General features: G+C 38.6%; 1 protein-coding gene across 2 annotated transcripts in view; it reads left to right on the plus strand.

Annotated features, from left to right (window-relative positions):
• Positions 1-607: 607 nt before the first annotated feature.
• LOC5571988 (syntaxin-4) overlaps positions 608-23,651 on the plus strand; it is a 60,582-nt gene continuing 37,538 nt past the window's right edge. The window contains exon 1 of one of the 2 annotated variants that reach the window (XM_021855814.1): positions 608-783. In XM_021855814.1, the coding sequence (XP_021711506.1) occupies position 783 (1 nt within the window). In that variant the 5' untranslated portion in view covers positions 608-782. The remainder of the gene's footprint in view (positions 784-23,651) is intronic. The other variant, XM_021855735.1, reaches the window with a different exon arrangement.

Here is a 23,651-nt window from a genome sequence, read left to right on the forward strand (position 1 = left end):
GGAATGAATAAATTGCTTGCGTTCATTCTTAAAGGTTCCTACTCTAAGATTTTTTTTATACAAATTTCAACAAGTTACAATAAAGGTACGTTATATTCCTTCGACTGACAAGAGGTGCAATACATTTTCATAAATTACTAAAATTCAGTAATTCTAGTGGCTACCCGTGTTTCTGAGTGTTCATTGAATAATTAACTGCGCTTACCATAAAGTGAGGGCGTTACACGAATAATGTCACGCTAAATTTGTCCCCTTCCACATTTTGTCATGCTTGTTGTATTTTGAATGTCGTGGAAGGAACTGAATCTAATATCGAATTTGCTTGACGTTGGTATGTTTATGTGTTGATCACCGACCCAGTTCCTAAGAACGAAAACGACATAACCTATGAACATATACATTATATATTATTATTGTTTCGGGTTTGTTTTGGATGGCTTTTTTTTTTGAATAACTATGATCCCTTCCTTTAATAGTTTTTGTGTATTTCTTTAGTCAAATTACCTTGCACGGATACCGAGAAAAATCCATTTTCGACATTTTCTAATAATTGACCGAGCATACTTCTGTGAATTTGTTTGTGGGTGTTTCATTAATCAGTTGACACATAGTTCGTTCATTCTTGGCATGCAGAATGAACACCAGCGAAAAATTTGAATTTTTATCCTTAACCGATAGTGCGCGGAGTAAGTCGCGTTTTTGTGCAATTGTTTCTTTTTTTTATTATTTTTTTGGTGATTTTTTGAAATTTCAGCATTTAGCTGTGTTATTCAAGTGCAACAAGTAAGTAAATGTATTCGTTTTTTAATTTACAATCAGAAATTTCGGCAAAATCGGAATTTACGGCACATTTCGGATGACCGGTTTTCGTTCGCCTCTATCACATGAAAACTATCTATATACAGTATCGGACAAAACATTTGTAATTTTTGATTTTCCGTAGTAAATGATCAATTGTAGAGTGTGAAATCTGAGTCATTTGAATGATATTTTTACAGTGATTCAGAAATAACTTAATTTTAACATACAGGTATTTGTGATTGATTTTTCCGACCACGAGTTCAAAAACAATAACGGTTTTTGAGGTGATTAGCGATTTTTTTTTATAATTGGCATAAAATTATACTTCAGTAAAATCGTTATTACTTTCAAACTGGTGAATGGAAAAATTATTCTAAAATATTTGTTGAAAATCAAGTTAGGTATTAAAAATTGAAAAAGTTGAAAATGTTGTGTCCAATACTGTATGTAGCGTACCTGTACAACGGAAAAATTCAACCTGTACTATAAGTCTAGAAAGATTCGCGAATTAGGCGAAACTGACAAAATGTACACAATTTAAAAAACTATAGCGGTGAAATTGTAGCTTGATTGTCTTTTCACTGCACTTGAACTTTTCCCATTTTGATAATTTAACTATTCAAAAAACGCAAATTTGTAGAAGACGAAACTTCATCTCATGCAAAACCACACACTGTATTGATTACGCCTGTGTTTTTGTTTATCAAAGTGATGGGCGCATCTGAAATCGAAATCAAAACACGGCGAGAGTAAACGGCGACACTGCAAACAAAAAATAAACAAGGCGTACATGGCGGGCTTAATTGAAACCAGAATGAAAACACGGCGCAAAAGTAATAGGCGACACTGAAAATAATATCGATTACAGGCTCATAACATTGGGCGATATTGGCATTCTTGAGTACGTTTAAGGCGAAACCTTATAATTTTTTTTTTATTACGAAATAGCTAGGAAAATTGAAGGAGATGTGTGTGGTATTGATGGGGATTTTGAAACTAGGTTTATGAAATGTGTATTAAAGTGATATAGTTAAAGTTGGAGTATATTTTCTCCAATTGGGATTAAAAATTGCACATGAAAATTTCATTGGTTATTTTCTCATTGTTATTGATTTGTCAGATAGGCCCTTATCGCGAATCCCTCTCGAAGTGATGGTACACAAATTAGGTCACCCTCAATTTCAACTCTTTTAAGCATCAGTGAATCAATTGTCACCCAACACGCGGCAACTAAGACATTGTCATCTCCGATTCTTGTTGCAACAATTTTATTCCGCAACATCAGTTTATCATCACTTGAACAGAATATGACAAAGATTGATCACCACGTGCGCAGCGATTTTCTGGGCTTCGCATTCCAATTTTCGAGAACTTTCTTCGTGTTGGTAAACATTGACACACTATCGAACAGCATCCATGTAAGACATTTGGTTTTGTGTTTAAAATAACTGATTAATCGCGAGTTGAAAAGGTTGCAACAATGTTGCGCTCTGTGATTGTCATGACAATTTTACTTTGGATTGTGTCCTTATCCGCAACAGTTGCAACAAACGGTTGTGAGCGATCTTGCTTTGTTGTTTGTTTTTCATCTATTTTAATGACAATTTGATTCACTGTTAACGCTACATTACAAATGCAACACTCAACACTACACTCATATTACTTCATGAATGGCTTGGTTGCGCCAGAAATGGTTGAATGAGCAAACGTCTCGTAAAATGGCTTATTGTCGATTTTGTGACCCTGTTTAAGTAACCAAATCAACCTCCACAGATGTTCGACAAATATTTACTAAATCGAGTTAGTACGATTAGCTCAAACATAAGTTGAAAGAATTTATACGCTAATTTATCTCACACACTGTAGACATAAGTGACCTAATGGTAATACCACAGACAGACGTAACACTGGCGAAATTTCCATCGACTCATTTAACGATCAATTCAAATGCGCTTTGCAACAAATCTTACAACCATCGTTTTTCTTCGCATGTGATCACTCTGAGAAAAATCAAAACTAAATAGTTTAAATGCCACACTAAATCGCTATTTGGCTTATTGGGCCTAGGATTCGTATACCTGCCGGTAAAACTGACTTAGTATAACTCAATCTTATTGGGGGCATTGTATAGCGTTTTAGTATATGCATTTGGATTATCTTTTTTTTTTTTGTAGAATCTTATTGGGTATTTCTTCGGATATGATTTTATTTATTTTTTTTTTTTGTATGGTATTCAGTTGGAGCTGCCTGACAGCTTTACTTGTCAAGGCTGAACCCTCGGTCTGGCTTTTGCCAAGTTTCCCCTCTACCAGGACCAATACTCAGACGGACTAGGCAATGGCGCTAGGGACGTTCCGATATTTCCGATATATCGGAATATCGATATTTTGCTTTCGATATTCGATATTTTGGTATCGATATTTTCTATTCGATATATCGGTAATATCGATATTTCCTTCCGATATATCGTACATTAATATAGTCAGTGACAAAAGTTAGTAATCGAGGCTGTTTTTGATGATGATGATTATTTAGCCACCATCAGCGCAAGGATTACCTATGGCTGCAGAATCATATCGAGATGAAATGATCTACCTGATGGTTTGTTGTAGCAGGGCTAGTTAATATCTTTGAAGACCTTTGGAAGACAACTTTAAGGCTGTTTTCTCATGACAAAAGGCTGGCGACCCCACGCACTTTCATCCAGTCAACAATTCAATTAACTCCCTTATGCTACCCCTCCCCAATACCCAATATATAGTAATATATCATATATAGTGTTATTGAAGTATCCTGTAGTGTTATTAAAGTATCCTGTTCCCACGGTAGACTAACAAGAACCCATTTTACAGTTAACAAGTTTTATTATGATCACCAGGGTAGTGAAGTAGTCATAAGTATAACTCTCGCATAATTTTTGAATTGCTCAGAAGCGAATTTGACCGCAGATTGTGCAGTTTGCCGATCTGAGTTGATCGGAACAAAACCGATCACCAATAGCCTTTAATAAAACACAGGCCATGGAAGGCCCAATTGAAACGAACTCACCGGATCCAACATTCAGCTGAAACGTTCCGTCGTCGCGGAATCGTTCAAGAGGAAACACGAGCGCGCTGACAGTCCAACGTGTAGCAGTAATCCTTAGTGGGGGTATTGTTGCACAATATCACGGTTGGCACATCACATCCCGAATTTAACGTACTTAAACCAACACGAACTAACTTGAAGATTTTAAAATGAGTACACAAACTTTTCTTCACGTGTATAAAACAAAATAAAACTTCAAATAGGACTTCAAAAAACTGACGCTGCAGAAAATTTTTGCTTCCATTTTCTGTCAACGCACACTTAGATTTGTTAGTAATCGAGGCTGTTTTTCCATACAAAATGCCCAAGTTTGGAGATCTGTATCTGTATCTCAGCTTCTGGTAATCCGAAATAGGTAAAATTTTGGATGGCGAACTGCAATTAACCGGAAGTTTTGTGTATACTGATATTATAAAATTTTATACATTTTCCAAAGAGTTTCAGAGGGTTGTTCAAAGGAAAAAGTAAGTAACCAAGAGATTTTTTAATTTAATTCAAAAATGGTAAGTTGGTTAGATTGATCGGCAAAGTTGTTCAGGTTCAAAAGTTACATAAACTTACAGAATACCACACCAACCAATTACAACTTACCGCTTTTCGACTAAATCGAAAATTCTCTTGGTTACTTTTATGTTTGAACAACCCTCTGAAACTCTTTGGAAATGGTTTGAAATTGAATGATCTCAGTATGTAGTATGGGCTATGGAAAAATAGTATTTGATTACTAACTTATGTCACTAAGTTTATATGTAAAACAATTGTGGTACAGTCACCCCACAGTTATGGATAGCACACAGATATGGATCAGAGTTGGATTAAAACCAAAGATGGTTTGATGGAAAAAGATAACCGACTCCGGCCTTTTCTAGGCGACACGAACAGCGCAGCTCTGGTGAGTCAAAAGCCAACTAAAACGTAACGTTCTCCTAGTGGCCACCAGATGTCAAAATGTTCGTTTATGACATTTACACTTAAAAAAAGATACACAGCCACACGGGTTCATTCGATATTCCCAATTATCTCTCAATTCCATAAAAAGTAAGAAAAATAAAAATAAACCAGCACAGGAGTGATTTTTTAGCATTACACAAATTTTAGCTGTGATGTTAAAGTCACCAAAATAGCTTTGGTGAGCGAATTTGACGGATAGCGCCGACAATTTTTGTCGCATAGGATTCATCGAATGTAGCGCGGTTGTTGCACCATGGCCAGATTCATTTCCCGATTGCGTGCACGGAAAGAAATAACAATTGTGATTTAAAAAAAAAAAACAGTAGCGGAAAATCAACTGATGATCATTGTCGTTCTACTATTATCAAACATTTTAATAAAAATAAAATGCTTTTAGAAGTGCGCAGCAATGGTTAATCGGTCTGATGTATTCTGCGCAGTTCATATGTATTTTCCACACGTTCTCCTATAATTGTTTTTAATCCACTTCGATACCGTCAATCCGCCCCCAAACTGGATGGCGTACACTCAGCTTAAGGTGATTATAAAACGAAGCCAAACAAGGGCACAAGACTGGAGAATCTGACAACAGTTTGCGTTGAAAACCAATCAATCTGCTTGCTTGCTGGTGGTGACTAATGGGATAAATTTTCAACGGTGAGAGCTGTTTGGTTCTCAAGTCTTGTGCTTTTGAAAATTAGAGGTGTGGCTTTGTTCTATAATCACCTTAACGCAATTTATAATTAAGTATTGAGTTGTAAATATTAGTATATATTAGTTGTGTTGCTAGAGGACATCTTTAAAATTCACTGAGATTCTTTCAGAAACCCTTCTGAAATTATTATATGTAGTTATTTCTTTGATCGCTCTGATTTTTCCAATAACCTCCTTGGGACTTCCTATTGGACTATCCAGAAACACATCTTGGGTTATTATGGAAATCCTTTCAGGATTCTGCTGTAAAATTCTGGAATTCTGCCGAAAATGATTTAATGATTGCTTTCCAGTCTAATGGAATCTATTTTAAAAATCTGGGTTCGGGGATTCTCACAAAATTTCTCGGGATCTCTTCTGGAAATCCAATCGAAATTATTATTTAAATTCTGATATTTTCCTCGTAATTCTTCAGTATTTCTTCCGTGAAACTCTTTGAAAGTTCTTCAAAATCCCTTTGAGATGCTTTCCGAAAAATGTCTTAGATTATACCTATTATTCTAGAATACTCTCGGAAAGACGCCTGAGACTATAATCAAAAAAATCTATTATTTCACTTCACTTTCTTCCGTGCAAATTCTTTCGGAAATTCCTCTGGAATTCTTTTGTAAATCCCAATAGAATTCTCCCAGAAATCCATGTGGAATACTTCTGAAAATCCTGCTAAGAAGCTTCCAGATGACGGGGATTTTTTTTAAATCTTTATTTATGGAAATCATCCGAAAATTCCTCTATAATTGTTTGGAAATCCTCCTTATATTCTTACAGAAATCCTTCTTATATTCTTACAGATTTATTGCTATTGATTTTATTGTTTCTGCCTGAGATAATTTTGTATATCCAGAATTTTTCCGAAAATTCCTTCGTGATTCTTTAGAATTTTTTTCTAAGATTTTTTGAGAAAAAAAAACTCTGTGATTCTTCTGGAAATTCATAAGGAAGTGTTTTTGATTTTTTTTGTGATTTATCAGTGATTTTCCTTGGAAATTTTCTTAAATCCTTGGCAGAATTTTCTGAAAATCCCTCTTGAGTTCAAATGGAAATCCTCCAAGAAAACTACCGGACAGCCACTGGGACTTTAAAAAAATACCAATGAGATTCTTTGATTAGGGTAAAAGCACCGGTTTTGGCCAGCCTAAGAGAAAATGTAAATAAAAATTATATGGGAAGCCGTATTTAATATAACAAATATATAAAATGCAAGCTTTCAATCCACATTATGTGTGCAAAATATCAAAGCTGAGATATTTCCATTTTTTCGCTTTGAAAATCCCGCTGGTCAATATAGGCCAACGGAACCAGTTTCGGCCAGAGATTTTACTTCGGTTCCTAAATTGGCCAATCGCATTGATTTCTCATGAGAGTGGCCAAATTAGGAGTGCTCTGGCCAATTTAGGTGTATGGGAGTTAAAATCATGAGGAAAATGAATTGTTTTTCTTTTGTTTTGAATCAATTTGGACGAAAAAATGAATGTTGCTGTATCATGTGAATGTGATCTACTGAACACAAAACGTTTCATGCTGATTGGCTTTGTAAAACGGTGTATAATCCCCTATGGCTACAAACTGACGTATGGCTAAAACCGGTGCTTCTACCCTACTGATTTCTTTTTCTGAGCATCTTTTGAAAGTGACTTTTAAATGGTTCTGGAAAATCCATTTGAAATTATTCCGTAAATCTTTCTGGAGCTCTTCTGAACATCGTAATTATTCTGGAAAATATTCATGACATCGTCTAAATGTCTGTGACTTTTCTTTGAATCTTCAGGGATTCTTGCGAAATAACTTCTGGGATTCTTTTGGATATCACTGTAAAAAAACATTCAAAATCCATTCAAAATCCATTCGAAATTCTCCTGAGATTGTTTCAGAAATTTACGAGAATCCTTTAAATAATTCCTTTAGAAATCTCCCTGATAATATTTTAGTGATTTCTTCTGTAAATCGACCTGGGATTCTTCCGGAAATCCTCCTTTAATTCCAAAGCAATTTCCAGAAGGATGTTTTTAAGAATCCTGTATATTTTTTCCTAAGAATCTCAATGTAATTAAACAAAATACCAGAACAATTTACGGTTGAATCCCATAAAAACTTCCGGTGGAATTCTTGAATGCTTATCATTCAAGCAGAATTCCAGTCGTATTTCCGGATGAATTTCGGCAGGTTTTACGGAAGAATCCCAGCAGAATTTCTTGAAAAATTCTGGGTAAAATTTCTGGAAGAATCTTTGAAAGATATTTTGAAGTCCTCCAGCAGGATAACAGAAAGAAATCTGGGGGTATTTTAGAAGAATTTTCGAAAGAATCCTAGAGAGATAGTCGAAAGAATAACAGTTTTCTTGAAAAATTCAGGATACTCCCAGTTTCTAGAGGTAATTCGGGAAGAATTTCTGCAAGAATCATTAACAGAAAGATTTGAAGGATCCTCAGAAAGATTTTTGAAAGAATCTCAGAAGGCTTCCCGAAAGAATGCTAGAAAGATATCTGGAAGATTTCCTACAGGATTTTTGGAAGAGTCGCAGACAATTTTCAAGAATATGGACGTAAAAATCTCAGTGGCATTCCTAAAATAATTTCAGAAAGATTTTCGGAAGCATCCTCGAAAGTATTCTAAAGGGATTCCGAAAGCATCTCAGATGATTTCCGGAAGAATACCAGAGGTATTCTCATAATAATCCCAGAAGTATTTCTGGAAAAAGGCCAGAGTTATTTTCGGAGGAATTCTCGACGAATTTGTAGTAGAATCGTAGTACATTTTTTTGGCAAAATCCTCTAAAAATATCCAGAAGAATTGCATCAGGATTTTTGTTAAAATCTTCCATTAAATTTCCCAAAGTATCTTTCGATTCGAATTTAATTTCCAGGATTTCAAAAGTAATCCTTAAGGAGATAAACGCAAACTCACATATAGATTCATGCAAATATTCCAATAAGATGTCTAGAAGAATCACAAAGGATATCCGAAAGAATCTCAGATATAGTACCGGAATGCTAACGATTTTTTCTAGATGAGTCCAAAACCGATATCTGGAAGTATTCTGTGATTTCCAGAAGAACTTAGAGAAAAATCAGAAATAATATCAAGATTTACAGAACAATCCCAGAGAGGTTTTGAAGGATTCATAAGTGATTAGAGGAAGAATCCTAGGAGGGTAATTCCAAAGAATTCTGGAGAAATTTCTGGACCAATGTCTTTTTTATATGCTGTATTAATATTTACAAGTAATTATAATAAATAAGTATTGATGGAACAGTAACAATTTTAATGTATCGCCATAATTGAACGACAATTTTAATTAGAATGTGCATCCACCACATCATCCCTGTCAGAAGGATTGTGATTCTCAATATTTTTTTGCGGTGATTCAGAATTGTGATCACATACTAGTTTAATTGTATGTGCTGTCATTCAATATTTAAAATAAGATTCGTTAAGCCGAACATGTTGATCCTTCGACATGAACCAACGAGCATTGCTTGAAATAATGAGATTTTTTCGATTACTTTGATTACTGATTTCTTTTTATGAGAATCTTCTAAAAGTTACTTTCAAATGGTTCCGAAAATTCCGTTTGAAATTATTCCGTGAATCTTTCTGCAGTTCATCTGGACATCGGAATTATTCTGGGAAATATTCATGAAATCATCTGGATGTCTGTGAACTTCCTTTAAATCTTTCAGGGATTCTGGCGAAATAACTTCTGGGATTCTTTTGAATATCACTGTAATTTGGATTTAGAATTCTCATGGGATTATTTCAGATATTAACGAAAATTCTTGATCCAGAAGTGATGCTTCTGTAAATCGCCTTGGAATTCTTCTGGAAATCCTTCTATAATCCCAAAGCAATTCTCAGAAAATTTTTCAGAAGGATATTTTTAATACTCTAAATGGAATTTCTGAACAACACCGGAACGATTTACGGTTGAATCTCACGAAAACTTCCGGTAGAATTCTTGAATGATATCCGGAAGAATGACAGTCGTATTTTTGGATGAATCTTAGCAGGTTTTACAACACAATCCCAGCAAAATTTATTGAAAAATTTAGAATAGAAAGATATGCGAAAATAAATCTCCAACAGGATTTTTGGAAGAGTACCAGAAGTATTTCAAAGATATTGGCGTAAAAATCTCAGTGGAAATTCTTGAAGAATTTCAGAAAGATTTCCGAAAGCATCTCAGGTCATTTCCGGAAGAACACCAGAGGCATTCTCATAAGAATACCAGAAGTATTTCCGGATAAAAATCTAGAGTTATTTTCGGAGGAATTCTCGAAGAATTTCTAGTAGAAATGTACATTTTTTGATAAAATCCTCTTTAAATATCCAAATGAATTGCATCAGGATTTTTGGTAAAATGTTCCATAGTACTTCGAAAACAATTTTCAATAATTTCAAAGAATTTAATTTCCTGGATTTTAAAAGTAATCCTTAAGGAGATACACGCAAAATCACATACAGAGTTCTGCAAAAAAATCCAAAAAGATGTCCAGAATAATCGCAATGGGATATCCGAAAGAATCTCAGAAGTAATACCGGAATGGTAACGTTTTTTTGGATCAATCCCAAAGCGATATCTGGAAGAAAATTCAGAAATAATCTCAAGATTTTCAGAACAATCCCAGAGAGGATTTGAAGGATTCATGAGTGATTTAAGTAAGAATCCCGGGAGACGCTCCCAAAGAATTCTAGAGTACTTTCTGGAACATTTTTTATTTCATATGATTTATATATAAAAATACTTTGATTCAAATATATGTCTTGTGTAGCATTAAGTTTAACTACAAACATAGCTCGTAACATCAATAATAAATTAAATTTATAAATCTTTTAAACACATCCAAATTAAATAACAGTTCAAAGAGTAAAATACCATTCTCATGAGTTTTTGAGGATCATATGGTCGGTGTTTAGACAGACCAGACTAGATGAATTTTGGAGCTCTAAGGATACGTAAAGAACTCCATCAATTTTAAATCTTCCATGTTATTTTGATACAAATGTATCATCAAATAGATAAGTTCCATTATTACAGTAAATATCTATAATATTTTGATGTTTCACATGTTTGGGGTACATTTTTCTTACTCGATTGAAAAAAACACTTGGTTCAGTCTTTCTGAACACCGACCATATCTATGTTTGCTATTTGATATTTAAATACTTGAATTGTGCTGTATCAATATTTACAGGTAATTATAATAAATAAGTATGTATAGAACAATAACAATTTTAATTTATCCCCATAATTGAACGACAATATTAATTAAAATGAGCCTCCCCCACATCATCCCTCTCAGGAGAATTTTGATTCCCAATATTTTTTTTTGCGGTGGTTCAGAATTGAAAATATCAAAAGTCTATTGTAATCACATCCTTTTTACATCCTTTTTGTTCAATTGCATGTGGTGTTATTCGATATTTAAAATAAGATTCGTTAAGCCGAACATGTTGATCCTTCCACAAGAACCAACAACAAGCATTGCTTATGTTAAGAGATTTTATCGAAATGCACAACCAGCCTAAACGTTCTTCCCCTTTTGTATATGTACTAATTATAATTTTAAATTATTTAAATTAAATTAGTTGTGTTGTCTACTATTGTACACGGCAATTGTGCTTATTCTGCGCGGCGTGTGAGTCGAGACGAGTCGCTCTCACCGCGAGTGACGTGAGACGACTAATGTTAATCAAATGGGAGCGAGTCGACAATTGTCACCTCATTCGACTCGTGTCACCTCACACGCCGCGCAGAATAAGCACAAATATGTTTCAAAATAAGTGGAGCTGCTTTTAAAACAAACTTTAACATCGATCAACCAAACCATAGAATATCCAATAGCGAAAAATAATAATAATAACCGATCATTGCAAATCGAGCCGAACTGGCGCTCTTTCCGTGCGCACGCGCTCTGTCCGTGCGCACGCGCTTTCTGCAGAGCTGTCAAACAGACTTTTGTGCCTTCCTTCTTTCGCTCTCCTTCAACTCAACAACTCAGCACGATCCACCTCGCGGTGGATTGGTGAGCTGTCTGGTTGTTGCAGATGAACACTTATCGTGTAGCGTGACATCATCATTGACAGTAAGCTTGCAACTCACCAGACAAACGATAGGTGTAATTAACAACTGGACTTTTGTGTTGGTTTAGAAGAGCCAGATTTTGTGTTGGTCGTACTCAATTCTGTGTATCTTTCTTTTAAGCGTGTTTGTTTTGATTTCTTCCTCTTGCTCACGTTGCACAATGATTTGCATTTAGCCGAAAATAAAGTTTACGCGCTTTTCACTCAACAGATGGCAGTAGTGTTACTTGAATAGTGTGTCGTCGGCAAAATGTATGGAAAAATAAAGAGTCGGTCATCTTATTCCTTTTAACCATCTTTGTTAAAACGGAAATATCTCATCAAATACAGGTGCAATTTCGCAGAACACATTTTACCTACGTGAACCATAAATCTGTACAGCATCGCTGTTGGGAAGGGGGGTGATGTCACACTAGATCTTGATAGCAAACGTCAGATTTTGATCGTGTAAGCTTCAAGCTACAAAATTTTATTATTATTATAAGTCCAGAATACATAAACAAATGTTACTCACGATTTTAGTGCACTTCATATGCTTTTGAAGAAATCGTATCGACTGCCCTAGATCCAGATTTTGCTTTCGCTATAAACATGATTAAATTCTTTAGTTTTAGGTACAGCCATAGATTTTCCACATACTTACAATTCAGTTGAGTAATTTTAGATATGATTCGAGTAATTTAAGATTAAGAATACAATAGAAAAAAGGTAGAATAAGGCAGATTAGTTTTCGAACAATACTAGCTGTATAAGGTTGAGGTAATGATGACTTGCAAGTGATGAATTGTTTTTTCTTGTACTATCTACCTATCTGTCGCAGTGACAGGCATGACGGAACGTTCAGGTACGACCTGCTGTACGTTAGTGTTCGCAGCGGCGCTGCACCGAGGGGTGTTGTCGGCACATACCCCCTCCCGTGAACCTAAGTGACGTCCTGGATCTCCTTGTAGGCCTGTAGGTTCACAATCCTCTAAGACGTTCAACACCGCTAGCCTAATAGCAGGTCGCCGTAAAAGTCCACTCGCTGTACGAACTATCGCTTGTCGAACTCTTCCGTCTCTGCCTACGATGGTTTTCTCGATCCGTCCCCGTATCCATTGAGTACGTCCAGTCCCATTCACGATAAGAACCAGATCTCCTTCTGCAAGATCTTTGGTCTCCTTAAACCATTTGTTTCGGCGCGTGATGACTGGCAGATATTCCCTTATCCACCTTTGCCAGAACTCTCCAACGACATGTTGAGCCATTTTCCAACCGCTACGAAGTGTTGCTTGTCCACAAGAAGCGTCGACAACTTCAGATGATCCAGTTTTGTTTCCCGTTGAGCTGCCCAACAGAAAATGGTTGGGGGTCAACGACTCTTGGCTAGCTGATTCCAACGGAATATACGTAAGTGGTCTGGAGTTCACCAGTGCTTCGGCCTCATTTATAATGGTTTCCAAAGTCTCATCGTTGGGCTTACGAGGATGTTCTAGAGCAGAACCTACCGCTGTCTTTATTGATCTAACCAAACGCTCCCACACGCCTCCCATGTGGGGAGAGGCGGGCGGTATGAACTTCCACTTTGTTTCCGCGTTCGTGAAAGTGACTGCGAATTCCTCGTTACTGGCACCGATTTCTTCTTGAAGTTGTTTGTTGGCACCTTGGAAACAAGTGCCGTTATCTGAATAGAAAACAGCTGGAGAACCACGGCGTGAAACAAATCTTCGGACAGCCATAATACAGGATTCTGTTGAAAGACTGTGCACTATTTCCATATGAACAGCTCGAATGGAGAGACAGGTAAAAAGGGCTATCCAACGTTTTGCATGACTTCGACCAACCTTGACGAGTACTGGCCCGAAATAGTCCAGGCCAACATACGTAAACGGACGCACGAAGGGTTCCAGTCTCTCATCGGGAAGTGGCGCCATTACAGGTGGTTTTGGAAGGGCCTTATTTATCCGACACCATATACAACGACTTGCTACTCTTTGCACAAGAGATCTCAACTTTGAAATCTCGAAACGTTGGCGCAGTTCGTTTATAATTGTTTCCCTATTGGCGTGTCGATAATTACAGTGAAACCAGTCGATGATCAAGATTGTTATAGGGTGTTCCTTGGGCAAAATAACTGGGTATCTTGCATCAAATGGTAGATGTTTGGCCAACCCAATACGACCTCGCATTCTCAGTACTCCATTGGTGTCCATGTACGGCCATGTTTTGAAAATTGAGCTGGATTTCGGAACAGTTGCATGTTTGGCTTCTGGTGAGCCAATTGTTTTCCGCAGTATAGACCGCTCTTCTGGAAAAGCTTCCTGTTGTGCCATTTTCCATAGAAGAATCTCAGCTAGTGCCAACTCTTCTTGGGTGAGTATTTGGCGATGTAGCTTCTGACCAACATTCCGAAGACGCGAACTGTTGGCAAAACGGATAACGTACGCAACTACGCGATGGAGCTTTTTCCATCTGCTGAATCGAGTGTAGTTTATCACTGGCTCGTAATTCCAATGTGTCTGAACACGCCGAATTTCCTCATGTGTAGTAGTTGTGCAACGCTGCTCGGGCCACGACGCTTCGTCCAGGTGTAAGAACCTAGGTCCCTTGAACCAGTGGCTATTACGATCAAGATTCGGGCCGGTTTTCCACTTTGTTGCATCGTCGGAAACATTTAGTTTGGATTCTACCCATCTCCACTCCTGTGGTTCGCTGAGAGTTAGAATTTCTCCTACTCGTACCGACACAAACTTATGGAACTTCCTATGGTCTGAACGGATCCAGGCCAATACTGTAGTAGAGTCACTCCAAAAGAATCGTTTAGACACCGGAAGAGAGTGGTATTCGAGAATAGCAGCAACAAAACGTACTCCTAGGACTGCTGCTTTCAGTTCAAGCCGTGGCGTTGACAAAGTCTTCAGAGGCGCTACTTTACTTTTGGTTCCTACCAGTGCTGTTTGGATATGGCCATCATACACTAGTCGGAAATACACCACACAAGTGTATGCGATATCGCTGGCGTCAACGAACGTGTGGACTTGTAGATCGTCAATGTTGGATGGAAACGGCGAGAAATAGCACCGGGGAATCTTCAGTTCATCTAGTTTCGGGAAAAATGATACCCATCGACGCCATTTTTGGTTCAGGTCTTCGTTGATCGGTTCATCCCATCCCGTTCCAGCTGCCCATGTCCCTTGAATAATTACCTTCCCATGTACAAGAAAATGTGAGACGAGTCCTAGAGGGTCAAAGAGGCTCATCACAACCTTTAATATCTCTCGCTTGGTAGGGATGTAGGCTTCATTAAGAATGGAGCGTAAATCGTCCCGTAGATTAAAGGAGTAGGAGAAGCTGTCATTTTTGGGGTCCCAAGTCATGCCAAGAACAGACTGACTGCTAGAATTTCTCTCCAGCATAAGTTCTTTCGGTTCTGCAGCTATTTTTTCTCCTATTTCTCGAAGGAGTTCCGTGGAGTTCGAACGGAAACCACGAATCTCGAAGCCTCCCTGCGAGTGAATCAGTGTAACTTCCCTCACTACGTCTGTGGCTTCTTCTACGGTCATAAAACTATCTAAATAGTCATCGACGTAATGACCTTTTATTATTGCTGTAGCTCCACGTGGATAGAGTTCGGCAAACTCCTGCGCATTTAAGTTTTTCACGTATTGCGCAGAAGCAGGTGAGCATGTTGCCCCGAATGTTGCTACGTCCATGACGTAGACCGCTATAGGATCACCTGGATTATTTCGCCAAAGGAAGCACTGCGCCATCCGATCTTGTTCACGGATTAAGAGTTGGTGAAACATCTCTTTGATGTCACCGCAGACTGCTATGGGATATTGGCGAAATCGGCTAAGGACTGCTGGAAGTGGAGTTAGAAGATCCGGCCCTTTCAGTAGTTTTGAGTTAAAGGAGACTCCGTCCACCATCGCTGCCGCATCCCACACCAGTCGTATCTTGTTAGGTTTCTTGGGGTGGACAACTACTCCTAACGGCAAAAACCACACTCGTTTGCGATTTGTGTTCTCCAGTTCCAAATCAGTAGCCTTGTGGGCATAACCCTTTTTCAAATATTCATCGATTTTTTCACGAACTCGTTCTCGTAAAGATGAATTTTTGTTCAATTTCCGTTCTAAAGCCTTCAATCGACGAACAGCCATTGGGTAGCTATCCGGAAACTCAGGATTGTCGTTTCGCCACAGTAGTCCAGTTTCGAACCCGTATTTGGTACGCTTCGTCGTTTGTTGCAATATAGTCCTCGCACGTATTTCGTCATCGGATTCTAACAATTCCGATTGTCCGCATACTCCAGCTTCCTCCAGTGCAAAATATTCACGAAGCTGCTCGTTGAGCAAACGATCGCTATCGACAGGTGCGGCGACATGGAAATGAACTACAGCACGTGGTGACGGTGAACCAGTCAAGCAGCCATATACGCTCCAACCCAGTCGGCACTTTGCTGCTATCGGATCGGTAACTCCGCCTTCGCGAACTTTAAGGGGAACAACCAGGCGGAGGTTGTCCAATCCAATGAGCAACTTTGGTTGAATTAGCTCATAGTCCTTTAGGGGAAGGCCACGCAAATGTGGATATTGTACACACAGTTCTCCGTACTTCATCGTTTGGGTGGGTAATACTAAGCAGCTCACTGTCCTAACTTCACGCAGTTTATATCGGTTTAAGCTGTCCTCCCCGGAGATTTCTAGCTGAATGCGTTGCGATCTTCGTTCTTCCCGTGTTATCTTGCCGGTCCACTGCAGAGTAAGTGGTTCTGCGGGCCCGGATACGCCCAAACGATTTGCGATTGCCTCCTCCAAGAACGTGTTTGACGAACCTTCGTCGATAAAGGCAAATACGATTTCCTGACGATTCTTTGCATAGAGCACTACTGGAACCACACGAAACATAGGAGAAACCCCACCATTATGCATAAGATGATTGATGGAGACATTGGTGGTAGTTTGGGAAGAGGGGGGATGGAGAAGTGTATGGTGTTTTTCGCGACAACCTTCAAACTCACATCCCTGCCAAGATTTACACGGCCACTTGCCGTGACCGTTCAAACAAGTACAGCATAGCCCCTTCTGATGGACGACTTCCCAGCGCTCATCGACGTTCATCGCCTTAAACCTATGGCAATCTGCCACTCGGTGTCCCTCGCGTTCACATGCTGCGCATGGCTTACCTGACTTCCTCTGGCCTGATGATGAATTCAGATGCCCTGAATATGATGACGTCAAAGAATGGGTGTGTAATGAACTCTTCTCCTTTAATCGTCGTTGTTCACCCCTGAAGCTTTGAGCTGAGGTCGGCAATTCGAAAGTCACTTGGCTAGCAGCGTCCACTAACCTCGTCATGAAATCACCGAACGTTGCAAGAGTCGGATACGAATGCTTGCCCTTGAAGATTGCCCAGTCCATTTTTAGCGAACCAGGCAGTTTCTCAACTAACTCCTGCATCAGTACGGGGTTGGCCAAGTGTGTGTATTGCTTCGCCGCTTTAAGATGGTCCACAAGATTTTGGACCACTAGCCCGAACTCGATTACTGTCTCGAGGCGGTCTTGTTTGGGAGCTGCAGTGCGATGCACCTTCTCGATAAGGGTTCTTATCAGCAACTCCGGTCTGCCATACAGTGTATGCAATGTGTTGATGACTTGTGGGACACTCGAGGGAAGAAGGAGCCGACTACGCACGGACTCGAGCGCATGGCCTCTTAGGCATCGCTGTAACCGAATCAAATTTTCGGCATCGGTATACCCACAAGCTGCTGTTGATTGCTCGAAACTTGAGAAGAAGATTGGCCAATCTTCAGGATTGCCGGAAAAACTCGGCAACTCCTTCCCCATGACTTGCCTGGCTGCAAGTTGACTCGCACTAAGTGCCACGGGAAACGCTACCTCCTCCGGATTCGGTTGTGACAATTCAAACGGCCAATGCTCATACGGCCGGTTGGAATTTCGTGGTTGTTGCGGTTCTGATTCTGGCGGAAGTTGTTGGCCGGCACCCAGGTGGGACTGCACCGGACGATGGATGAGAAATGAGTGCTGATCTTGGTTGAATCGTTGATTGGTTAGATTTTCACTATTCACTTTCCTCTGCGGTAGTGTCTTCTGTCGTAGATTTGGATTTACATATTCCTGGACGGCTACCGGTACGCTGTGGTCTGGATCTTGGAGGGTGATCCTGGAGACGTGCTGTTCTAGATCGTGTTCGGTTATTGATTGATGAGTCGGTAGCAGTATGTCTCGTCTGGCCAACGGTGAATCTTCTGGATCGTTCTTCTTAGAATCGTCGCACTGTTGCAGCCAACTGGCTACCTGCTCTATCGAATCTGGAATCGATTCTCCTCTGCTGCTGCACTCGCTCAGCTGTCGTGTGATGGCGTTCTTCTTCTCCAGGGACTCCTTTCTGATAGTCTGCTGCCTTCTTTGGTAATCCTTTTCCTCTTGAAGTTTTCGCTGTCGCAACTTTGCTTCTGCAGCCAGTAGTGCCTTCCTCTCTTCCAGCAGACGTTCCTCTTCCTCCATTTCCTTCTTCCTCATCGATTCCTGGGCCTCCAATTCTTGCTCCTTCAGTTGCTGTTCTTCTTCAACGAGCTTCATCTGCGCCTGTAAGCGAGCGGCGCGGATGCTCGAAGTCGTACTATGGGCGCTTCGAGAGAATTGAGATGCTAATTGGGTCACTTTATTGACAGGCTTCAGGCCGGATTTGGCCACTGACGACCGCAACGATCTCCCTTCCGAGGGTGGTGGTTTCAGGTTACGAGATGTCGATGCCGTAGGGACGGCAGTTCTGGATTTGCACTCGTTGCAGAAGTAGGGCCGATTTTGGACTGATTCATCCACCCCCGCACAGTCGAAATGCTCCCAGAGCTTACAGCCATCACAAGCTACCCATTTTTCTTCATGGGTATCTGGCCGTGTACAGGACTTACAGCTATATCCAGCGGGCTTTTGATGTTTCTCCATTTTGGAACCCCGTGAAATAAAATCCTTGAAGATTTTGTTGGGAAGGGGGGTGATGTCACACTAGATCTTGATAGCAAACGTCAGATTTTGATCGTGTAAGCTTCAAGCTACAAAATTTTATTATTATTATAAGTCCAGAATACATAAACAAATGTTACTCACGATTTTAGTGCACTTCATATGCTTTTGAAGAAATCGTATCGACTGCCCTAGATCCAGATTTTGCTTTCGCTATAAACATGATTAAATTCTTTAGTTTTAGGTACAGCCATAGATTTTCCACATACTTACAATTCAGTTGAGTAATTTTAGATATGATTCGAGTAATTTAAGATTAAGAATACAATAGAAAAAAGGTAGAATAAGGCAGATTAGTTTTCGAACAATACTAGCTGTATAAGGTTGAGGTAATGATGACTTGCAAGTGATGAATTGTTTTTTCTTGTACTATCTACCTATCTGTCGCAGTGACAGGCATGACGGAACGTTCAGGTACGACCTGCTGTACGTTAGTGTTCGCAGCGGCGCTGCACCGAGGGGTGTTGTCGGCACAATCGCAATCAATTCAAATATGCTTAAATATATTACTCCCGTCTCTAGGAAATAAAATGTCAATCGTATTCCCAGAAGCGTTGATTCATAACTGTGGGGCATTGAAACCCATACCACAGTTATGAATCAAAGATAAGACGATTCCGAAAAAAAACGCCAAAATGTATGCTTTCACCAACACACCATTCGTTTTCCTAGCAGTTCAATTGCTGTTATAGTGTTTTGATCCATAATATGAGTCGATTTGATCCATAATACGGATCCTCCTCTTCCACAGATCCACATCTGTGGGGTGGACATTGTTTGGAATTTCAATTTAAATCGACACTTTTTGGTAAATAACCGCAAATTTTGACGTGTATTCTCAAAAACGACTATATTCTGCAGTGTCAGGAAGGTAATTTTGGTTTGTACAGCGCCACCATGTTGTTTAATCATATTTTGTTCTGAAAAATGACCCTTAGTTGATCCATAACTGTGGGGTGACTGTACAGTCATAAACGACTGTATGAGGGTTCCCGTCCGTCACCATAGACAAATTCGTGGCCACATCCTTGCGAAAGCTAAGGGATAGGAAATGATAATTGACTGAACACTTATTTAGTAATGCTTTATAAGGGGACGGTTCAAATATGACGTCCATCGTTTTTCGGGATTCCTAGACCCCCCCTCCCCCCTGTGTCACGCTTTTTCCAATACCTAATACACGCACTGTCACACTTTCATAGACCCCCCCCCCTCCCCTAAATGATGGACGTCATTTTTGGATGACCCCAAGAGAGATTCGCGGAAGCTAACATTTCTGTCAAAGTGTGAGCCAATCGAGCAGCGAGAGCTGTCAAAGTGTGAGCAAAACGAACATGCGTTACTTTTGTTTTGAACTTTTCTTGAGGAGTAATGTAATCCGCTTGAAATTATTTCAGTAAAAATAATTTTGCATGAAGCAAAAATATGAAATATTTTTCATTTTTAAATTTTTGTCAATGCGATTTTTAGTTGTCGATTTTTTCGACAGTTTATTAGTTTGAATATGTAGCTCAAAGATCTATAACAAAACAAAATACACTTTTTAGCAATGAGGAAGTCATGTCCGTGTTACAATATTATTCTCGACGTCGAGCAAAATCAGCACTGCTGGTCTGTTGCCAAATCATTTCATTTTACTTCCGCTTATCTCTCTATAAAGGATCACTACACTTATTTACACCTACCAACAACTTGCCTGATTGTTACATCATCTCATAAGAGGAAAACAATTGTAGGGTTTTCTCTATATATTATTATTTGTTTTGTATTTATAGAAGCATTTTTAGTTCAAATTTTACTAAAAATTATCTTAACAGAAGACATAAATTTTAATGTCGGCCAAAATTGCAATAATAGTGAATTTTTTGCCGTTTTAATATATCATATGATATTCCGATATATCGACAGTTTGAATCAATATATGGCCCTGGCCACGATCACAGGGTTTGACGGTGCCAAAGTAGAAGGTGCACCATAATAATACCCGTCTGTGAAACATATCACCTTCCCAATACTTTGGCACACCTCCAACGGTTCATGATTTATCATGAAACGGCTGCATTCAGGCGGAGGATCTGTTAATATGTTTCGGCATATTATCAGGTCCTCTTCGAACGGAGGGACCGCCAGGGCTCATTAGTTACTTATAAACCAGTGCTGGTTGTTGATGTTTCAGTTCGTTTACACGAGCTGTAGCATCCTTTGTACTAATCAGCAATGGTGGTTAAGTTTCGAAGCCAACGTGTGATCAATCGTTTTATAATGCAACATAAGAATGGATGTTTGGTGGAACTGTGGGTTACACTCGTCGTTTTTAAATTTATCAATTAAATTTGATTGTGAAGGTGCTAATAGTGATTTTATATTAAATCTATAGTGATGAAAATTTGAAAATTAAGGTGGAAGTGATTCTGATAGTTTTGTTAAAAATATAATAATAATGATGTGAACTCTACTAATTTAATAATGGCCATAATACATTGTGCTATCATTTTTCTGAATATTAACATAATTGCCTAGTTCTTCAAACGTGCATGATAAAAGTGTTAATATGTAATGACAGCGAGTGCAGAAGAATGGATCGAAGTGATTTTTTTAATGTAACTTTCTTGATCATAGTGCTAAATCGTAGTTTGAATAGTAGTCTACAGCAACAAAAATAATGATACATTTAAATTGAATATCTTTTAATTACTTAGTAATGCTAACAGATGGTAATGCTAACAGATTTATATGAAAATGGTGTGATGTGAAAAGTGATATAATAGAAAGTATATCTGAAGTGTATTACGAAAGTTGATGAGTGATAATCGGTGATATACGTGATAATGTCGAAAATAAAAGTGACGATAGTGAGTGATGAAATGAAATGGGGAATGAGGACCTTTTAATAAAACTATTTCGTTCTTCACTTTAACCACTCTAGTAGCATTTCAGGCCTTATCATAGTTTGATAGTAGTCTGAACTACTAGACTGCAAAACTACGGCAAGGGCTGATTGCTGCTAGCGTACACAGTGACCATTTGAGCAACATTGCTTAGGAACGTCTGTGTGATGAACGCAATAGAGGCTTATAAAAGCAAATGCTGGGAAGGAGCTTAGGGCAGATTAAGAGTGCCAGTACTACCCCTATCGCTACCGACAAAAAAAAAAAAAAAAAAAAAAAATCGACAGTTTGAATCAATATATCGGTGGTATCGATACTTTGATTCGAAAAATCGTATCGAATCAAATATCGATACTTCGCAATATCGGAACGTCCCTAAATGGCGCCCACATGAACACTGCTTTTTTATTAGTATTGTGACGTGGTAGTTTTTGAAAAGTACCCATATTCCCTTGCTTCTGAGAAAAGGAAGCATTATGAAAATCAGCAGCTCTATCAGAATTTGTTTGAAATAGTAGTGTAGTAGTACCATTACTAAAACTGTCTAGTCGAAATGGTTTTGAATAATTTGTCATTCAAGTGCTATTCTGATTACTCCTGTCTTTTACGTAAGATTAGAGTCTTAAATGTCAATTGTCGTCAAGTCTTAACAAAATTAGGCTGTTTAGTAGTAGTTCTAGTTAATTTCATTTTTGTTGTTAAAAGTATTTATTGGTCATTACGTTCATATATCCTTAAAGAAAAAAGTCGCTTTCCTTGTCTGTTCGACAATTTTTCGAAACTAGCAAGTGTACCCTAATGATCGATCGATCTCAGCGTCTTACTTTCCATAGTCATTTTTATAGTGAATATTAAAGAGTAAAGTTACCTTAGGCTTCTATTACAGTCTCCTACAAGATTCACTTTTCGGTGGCAAATGCAATGCTTCACAACGCCTACTTTCTACTTGTAAATTTTGCGAAAATGAAGCTGGAATTAGATTATTTATACCGCTGTTACAAAGGAGGTATTTCTTATTATGGCAATGTAAAAACCATATTAAAATAAGATTGTCGCCACTTATTTCTACTCAGTGAATCTACTAGTAATTTTCCTAAGAGTTCCTAAGTATTCCCTACGTCGTATATGATAACGATGTATCTAGCTAGCTAATAGTAAGAGTGGCTACGGATCATTCTGGTTAGCAAAAGGCAAACTAAACGTCACCAATAGTATTAATGTCCACTTCGAATAGATGAATTATTTGAAATGGGCATCAATTCTATCAATGACGCAGAATGTCCGTTGGATCACATCCGAGATATTATTGCGTCTATGCCATATGAATTATGACGCGGCTTTAAGCAAAATATGCCAAAATGTGATACCACCACTACAGGTTACGCCTTTGGTTTCCATCATATGGGCTAATGGATTATGCCCTCCCATCGCGGCAAGGTCGCATAACCAAGGGGAGGGATATTTCTTCGGATATGATTTTACTACTAAAAATACAGACATATAAGCTTTACCTTTATTAAATATCAATCACATTAAATTAACACAGATCAATATTTTTTACAATAGGGGTAGGCGGAGCAATATGGTCAAACAGGGCAGCCGGTAGGACGGTCGCAGATTTTTGAGCATCTTATTGAATTTCGCCAATAGGCCTATTCACATGACGTCTCAAATCAGCTGATCGGGAAGCACTTTGACAGTTCTTCAATGAAAATGACAGGCCCATGTTAGCACCGGTCCTCACCGATGTAAACAAATGCATAGACGGATCTGTCACTTGAAAAGGCCCATCATTCACATCGCTCTTATACATATCGATGTGCTTGGTTGCAGGGCTGGTAGCAAATGAGGGTCTTAAAATAGGAAATAAACCGATATGTTATCAAAAAAAAAAAAAAAAAGAGGATCTAAATAGCGACTATAAAACCAGACAATGATGTACCTATTATAAGTTTTCCTTTTTTCAAAATTTTTTTGGCCAGACACATTTCTAAGGATATTCATTTCTTGACTTATTTTTTCAAGACTTATTCAAAAAATCCAAGCAAATTTATTGGAGAAATTTTCCAAAAGTTTTTCAACGGAAGTTCTTAAAGAATTTGCC

Source organism: Aedes aegypti, chromosome 1 (assembly GCF_002204515.2).
Source record: "Aedes aegypti strain LVP_AGWG chromosome 1, AaegL5.0 Primary Assembly, whole genome shotgun sequence".
NCBI classification, from domain to species: Eukaryota; Metazoa; Arthropoda; class Insecta; order Diptera; family Culicidae; genus Aedes; species Aedes aegypti.